Below are 6,787 nucleotides of genomic sequence, written 5' to 3'. Positions count from 1 at the left end.
ATTGTTTAGTGAAGCATAAATTCGTAAGTGATATTATAGGATGTAAAAATGTCATAAACTTAACGGCAAAGATCCGATCATAAAGCAAACAGGCAAAAAGGTCATCGTAGCAAAACTTAAATCTCAAAACATAGTCAAGAATAACAATTTCACTGTATATTGCTGTGAAAAGACAAAATATACATGTTTATTTTCACACATACAGAGCAACTAGGAAACAGCCAATGAGAAACCAGCGGAGACTCAAATCATCACCCAGTTGTCATGTTTGAGTTTTTAGTGATAATTCTGTCAACGTACACAAAATGAGACAATTTGACACAGAACCCGTTAAAAAAAGTCTTTATTTCTCTTTTGAAATTTGCATTTCATGGTTTCTGGTTATATTCATGTTATAGAAGACGTCAGTGTGTCAACGACATCACTTTTACAAGATTACATTTCATTTGGATCTTGTAACTTTACGTTGATCTTCACAAAAACTTATTACAACATTTTTAGTTTCTGCCGAGCGTGAACTCAAATCAGATCCACATCTGGATTTTCGGAGTCACTCCAGATCGGGTATGTCCTCGTATCCTTCGGCTTCTTCCTTCCTCCTCTGCTCCTCCGCCTTCCTCCTCTCCTCCGTCGCCCTCTTCATCTCCTCCTCCACCTCCTTCCTCTGCACCTCTTCCGCTTTCTTCTTCTGCTCCTCTTTGTCCTTTAGCAGCTGTTTATTCTCCGGCGTGTCGTAGGCCCACTCTTCGTCCGAGTCGCTGATGTCGTCGTCGGCGATGTCCCAGTCGGGCTGCTGGGTCTCGGCGAAGTTCTCCTCGGGCTCCGGCTCAGGTTTGTGGTTGGGATCCTCCAGTTTGCCCCAGGACACCTGGTCGGCCTTACGCAGGAAAACCTCCACCTTGGTCGGCACCATGTTGACGGAGCTCTGCTTGACGTCCATCACCTGAAGAGGGACGTTCAGATAAATCGTTCAGATACAGTTAGATGGGATTTTCTATAACCGTGAATCTAAATGGACCAGTGGGAAGAGAGAGGAGGCACTGGGTGGATTAAGCTCCTCCCTTTGAACACTCACCCCCCACAGGTGGAAGTCTCTCTTGAAAAGCTTGTTGCTCTCAAACTGGATTTGACACGAGAGCTGCGGGTAGAAGACGCAAAGTTTGAGCTTCAGCACATTTCTGCTTCAACATTTCAATGAATAAATTGAATATTGATGCTTTGAAGATCAGGAGATTGGGTCTATTTATTAATTTAAAAGCTAAATTAGTTAATTAACTAGAGATTAATTCGAGGTTTCAGATTCCGATCGATGTGAATGTTTTCTCGTCCCACTCACCACGGTCCCGTTCGCCTCGATGCAGGTGAACTCAGGGTTTGCGTTCTTGGCGTAAATCGTTACAACAACATTATCTTCAGTTTGGTGCCAATCATGTCGACACGCCACCTTCTTCTTGTCCTGTCAACACAGTCACACAAACTGAATGAGTCCAAACACGAGATATAAACCAGGTTCTGGAACTGATAAGAAATGACTTCAACACATTTAATTCATTCTCCACTGGCCACAAAGATCTCCATCCTCCAGTGTCTTTTACTACTATACTAAAGGCGGAGGGTGTTTCGGAGTCATTTCTTTATTCCACTCAAACGTCCCTGCAGACTTCGATCCCTCGTGTCCCAGCTGCCATTTGAATGTCAGCCGGTGGAAGTACCTGCTTGGGGATCCAGCGATGTTTCCCTGTGGTGCAGCCCTTCTGGTCCAGGAAGGCGTTGAAGTCTATCGTCCTGATGCAGCAGCAGCTCCAGTACTTGTACCTGCACACAAATAATAAGAAGTATTTATCCACTGTTTTTAGATCTTTAATTGATCTTTTCATGTATATTCCAGCTTTAATGATACGTGCTTTTCTTTCATGACCTTCAGTTTCATTGTGTTTACATTCCTCTTTTGTAGAAACCGTCTAATTATGGTTTAAAGACTCTAAATACTATAGAAGTGATGTGTTGTGGTCTCTCACCCCTCGTGGAAGACGGGTCCACCCGGGTGGTGGGTGCACACCTCCAGGTCCGTCTCTGGACCGTCAAAGGTCTGAACACACACAAACATTCATATTTTACTAGATGATCATATGTGAAATTTTAATCTGCAAAGTATTTATGTCATTTTACTTTCACAGTGATAAAGATACAAAGAGATTTCATAAAACATTTCCTTGTAAATTTGTATAAAATCCGGCAACCAGGATAAAAATCTCTCAAGTTTATAATTTAAGTTCATTTAAATATAGTGTGATTAGTTTTTTTTTTAAACCTCATGGATCCAGCACAGTCATGGATCATGTTCAGTTACCAGCCTCCTCCACTAGATAGCGCTGTTGCTAAGCGTTAAAGGACTGAAGTGGAGGAACGTGTCTGTCTCTGTGTGTGTGTGTGTGTGTGTGTGTGTGTGTCAGAAAGTAAACAGGACTTTGTGAATAACAGATCCGGACACTCACTGTTTTGCATCCTGAGTTCTTGCAGCGAGTTCCCTGCATCACAGTCTGACTCTCTGTCGCAGGAGAAACAGTCAAATAAAGGTTCTTACACAACAAGTGAGAAAATTCATGAAAAAATTCATGAATCTGACTGAAAGGTTTTTGTTCCACAGACGCACTCTGACCTTTCTGCTCCTTGTCGGCTCTGTCATTGATCTCCAGCTTCTCCAGAACTTGAGCCAGAGACGCCGACACTTTCTGCGGCAATTTGGTCTTTGGCTCCTCTGAACTGTGCAGACACACACACACACACACAGGTGTTAACACAGAAGGAAGTACACAAACTCAGACACACACACTGATTCGTGACTCTATCGACTGAAGTTTGATCCCAGGGATGCGACCCGTCCCGACCTCTGAGCACCGAGCGGCTGCATCAGGGAGTTTCAAGGTGACGTGAGCAGAAAGACTAAGTTCTGGTTATATAAAATATATTTATATATAAACTCACACACACACACACACCTGGGTCTCTCTCTCTGCAGCGTCTCTGCAGATTTGGGTCCCTGGTAGATTATCTCCCGGTCGTTGGCATGTTTGATTTCCCCTTTATCTGAAGTCACCTCCGGCCGGAGAGGCTCCTGGGGCTGCACATCGCTGTGACGCCCACGGGTGCAACCCTGTTCAAAACCAGAGGAGAGAGGACAGGGGAGAGAGAGAGAGAGGAGAGAGAGAGAGAGAGACAGAAGAGAGAGAGAGAGACAGAAGAGAGGAGAGAGAGAGAGAGAGACAGAAGAGAGAGAGAGAGAGAGAGACAGAAGAGAGAGAGAGAGAGAGAGAAGAAGAGAGGAGAGAGAGAGAGAGACAGAAGAGACAGAGAAGAGAGGAGAGAGAGAGAGAGAGAGAGACAGAGAAGAGAGGAGAGAGAGAGAGAGAGACAGAAGAGAGAGAGAGAGAGAGAGACAGAGAAGAGAGAGAGAGAGAGAGAGAGAGAGAGAGAGGAGACAGAGAGAGAGACAGAAGAGAGGAGAGAGAGAGAAGAGAGAGAGACAGAGAAGAGAGGAGAGAGAGAGAGAGAGAGAGACAGAAGAGAGGGGAGAGAGAGAGAGAGAGACAGAAGAGAGAGAGAGAGAGAGAGAGACAGAAGAGAGAGAGAGAGAGAGAGAGAGGGAGAGAGACAGAAGAGAGGAGAGAGAGACAGAAGAGAGGAGAGAGAGAGAGAGAGAGAGAGGGAGAGAGACAGAAGAGAGGAGAGAGAGACAGAAGAGAGAGAGAGAGACAGAAGAGAGAGAGAGAGAGAGAGAGAAGAGAGGAGAGAGACAGAAGAGAGAGAGAGAGACAGAAGAGAGAGAGAGGAGAGAGAGAGAGAGAGAAGAGAGGAGAGAGAGAGAGAGACAGAAGAGAGAGAGAGAGAGAGAGAGAGAGACAGAAGAGAGGAGAGAGAGAGAGAGAGACAGAAGAGAGGAGAGAGAGAGAGAGGAGACAGAGAGAGAGACAGAAGAGAGAGAGAGAGAGAGAGAGAGAGAGAGACAGAAGAGAGGAGAGAGAGAGAGAGAGACAGAAGAGAGAGAGAGAGAGAGAGAGACAGAAGAGAGGAGAGAGAGAGAGAGAGGGAGAGAGACAGAAGAGAGGAGAGAGAGACAGAAGAGAGAGAGAGAGACAGAAGAGAGAGAGAGAGAGAGAGAGAGAAGAGAGGAGAGAGACAGAAGAGAGAGAGAGAGACAGAAGAGAGAGAGAGAGAGAGAGACAGAGAGAGAGAGAGAGAGAGAGAGAGACAGAAGAGAGGAGAGAGAGAGAGAGAGAGAGACAGAAGAGAGAGAGAGAGAGAGAGAGAGACAGAAGAGAGGAGAGAGAGACAGAAGAGAGAGAGAGAGAGAGAGACAGAAGAGGAAGAGAGAGAGAGAGAGAGACAGAAGAGGAGGAGAGAGAGACAGAGAGACAGAAGAGAGGTGAGAGAGACACACAAAGATAAGAGAGAGAGGATATTGATTTATAGTTATTGATCATAGAATCAACTTGTTTACTGTTACAAACACTTTTTTGTTTTAATAAGCATTTATTAGTAATTTAACAGAAAACAGAACCAAGAAGAATCCGGTTAATGAGGCTTCAACTACATGATTTATCTGCTTTTAATAATAAAATATACATCCATCAATATTCATATCCAACAACATCTAATTAGTTCTGTTGCTCATCCTCAATGTTCAGTTTTTCTAAGTATTTCCCTGAGATGTAATTTTTACAGTGTCCTCTCTCCTCGGCTTCAGTTCAACACTATAAAACATATATTCACAGGAGCATGAACTTCCTGTTTGACCCCGAGCTGTTACCTTGATGGAAAGGAACTCTGAGAAGTCCGTGGTTCTCTTCCTGCAGCAGGACCAACCCTGCAGGACAACACACACCTGGTTGGTACCAGCAGAGAAGTAAAGGTGTTGTTTACTTGTTTACTTGTTTGTTGGTTTTACCTTCAGAGCGTCGTGGAAGATGGGGACGCCCGGGTGGAAGAGGCAGGAGTCTGTTGGGAGGAGAGAGAGAGAGAATCGCTGAGTCTGGATTTAGACGAACTGGGTCAGCTGCGTTCAGCTGTCGTCCGAGGTCACGGGAGCTCGGAGTTTGTCCCGTAAAAGGAAAACAGTTCCAGGATCAGTCTCGTCCACAGACACGTGGTTCAACGTGGTTCGACCGGCGACTGAGGCTCAGACGACCATAAGGACATTTTGAGTCCTCATGCAAACAAAGACTGGTTCATCCAGATTCATCTCTAATCATTTGCAATATTTGTCTCGATATTTTACAGTGAATTTGTCCATTTTGAACTTTATTTTATTTGCTAACAAAGGAGAAAAAACAAAACAAACGAGCAGTATGAGAAACCTTTCAAAATAAAAGCAGTTGTTAATTCAATCTTCTTGATTTATGATTGAACCCAGCTATAATTGTGCAATAGGCTTGTGCAATTTACACATTTTGGGTCCTAATTTTAAAATATTACAAGATTATCACAGTTCTTTTAGTTCAGGAGTCACAAACCTAAATCTCTAATCTATTGTTTTCATAGAGGCTATTACTGTTTTCTACAACATGTACTTTTACATTTATGTTCTGTGAAATAGACTCAAGTAAAATCTAAACTCCTCTAAGAGAATGAAACCAAATCTGTAAACTACAAGAACAGAAGTCACAATAACTACTGAATTCAAGATTTCTTTCCTCGACCGACTTCCACCGAGGCTTCAGATCCAGAATATCAAAGCAGAGTTAAATTTAAAAAGTCTTTTACAAGTCCAGTAGCAGAAAGAGGCAGCAGGATCTCACCGGCCTTGTTCTGGTCGGCCTCATATTTCTCTCCACAGCCTTTGTTGTAGCAGAGCAGAGTCATGTTCTTCTTCTTCTTCACTCCAGTCACAGGAGGTTTAAATCTGCTCTGAACGCTGAGGCCTCGGCTCCAGAAGTTTCTGTCGAGGTTTTTCTGGAAGGAGCAGAACGCTTCTCTCTCTGGTTTGGGCCTGACTGAATGAAAAGATAAAAATAGCAGCTCACCTCCCTCTTCAATCCCCCCCCCCCACTACCCCTGTCTATTTACAGCTGTCAAAACTTATCTGAGGTGGGGGTGGGGGGGGGACATTCCTACTGGTGAGTGTCGGTTGTCACATCAGGCCCAACTGTCACTTCCACCGGATCCACGTCAGAGTCGACCAATCACAGGTCTGTATAATTTCTTTTTTATTGACATTTATGGTTCAGTTGTAAAATATCAAGCTTCAACTACATATTTTTCAAAAAGGGTAGACAGGAGAAAAATATATATATATGGTAAATTCTATAATTTAACGTATATAAATCAATACTTTAGGAGAAAGACTGGATTCGTAAAAAGGAGTTTTTAGGTCGTTTGGTCTGAAAATCCCTCGTCTGAGCAGAGCGACGACAGCAGGAGGCACAAAAATAAATTATTCAGTAAAAACCAAACGCTGCTGTTTCTCAGACTCAGAGTTTCATCTCTTACGAAAGAACCACTTAGTCAAAAAGGAAAAACCCTGAAACACGAGCAAATAGACGGAGGAACAAACGTACACAAACAGTTCCATCATCGGAGTCAGGAGGAAGGAACCTGCGTTTAAACCCCTCAGCTGTTCTGCAGTAACAACAGAAGTGTCACAGAGGACACAAAGAAGTGGTGTACACAAAAACACAGCAAAACAGAAAGTAGGCTCTAAAAGGTAAATGAATGTTTTCTGACAGTATTTCAGTGGTTTAAAAAGGTTTTAGTCAAATCAAAGACTAAACAAACACGATAACTACAGTGC

At 43.6% G+C, this 6,787-nt stretch overlaps 1 protein-coding gene across 1 annotated transcript; it reads right to left on the bottom strand.

The window, feature by feature from the left end:
• Positions 1-326: 326 nt before the first annotated feature.
• On the bottom strand, positions 327-6,005 carry zgc:92429 (uncharacterized protein LOC445063 homolog). The gene is made up of 11 exons (XM_035149095.2): positions 5,796-6,005; positions 4,946-4,995; positions 4,808-4,864; positions 3,000-3,154; positions 2,660-2,763; positions 2,496-2,548; positions 2,019-2,089; positions 1,713-1,815; positions 1,337-1,456; positions 1,076-1,138; positions 327-943 (listed from the first exon to the last, which is right to left on the bottom strand). The coding sequence occupies exons 1-11, from the start codon at positions 5,857-5,859 to the stop codon at positions 551-553; spliced, it is 1,233 nt and encodes a 410-aa protein (XP_035004986.2). The 5' UTR covers positions 5,860-6,005; the 3' UTR covers positions 327-550.
• Positions 6,006-6,787: the final 782 nt, after the last annotated feature.

Source organism: Hippoglossus stenolepis, chromosome 23, assembly GCF_022539355.2.
Source record: "Hippoglossus stenolepis isolate QCI-W04-F060 chromosome 23, HSTE1.2, whole genome shotgun sequence".
Taxonomy (NCBI): Eukaryota; Metazoa; Chordata; class Actinopteri; order Pleuronectiformes; family Pleuronectidae; genus Hippoglossus; species Hippoglossus stenolepis.
Note: the sequence above shows the minus strand (reverse complement) of the source record. Positions and strands in the feature narration are given on the sequence as shown.

Bases quoted from the DNA above. Each gene is read 5' to 3' on its own strand.
- zgc:92429 (XM_035149095.2), bottom strand. From the start codon at position 5,859: ATGACTCTGCTCTGCTACAACAAAGGCTGTGGAGAGAAATATGAGGCC. The intron at 2,764-2,999 runs GTGTGTGTGTGT...GTGTCTGCACAG, and splicing joins CTGCAGAGAGAGAGACCCAG to TTCAGAGGAGCCAAAGACCA. The intron at 1,457-1,712 runs GTACTTCCACCG...CTGTGTTGACAG, and splicing joins ATCGCTGGATCCCCAAGCAG to GACAAGAAGAAGGTGGCGTG.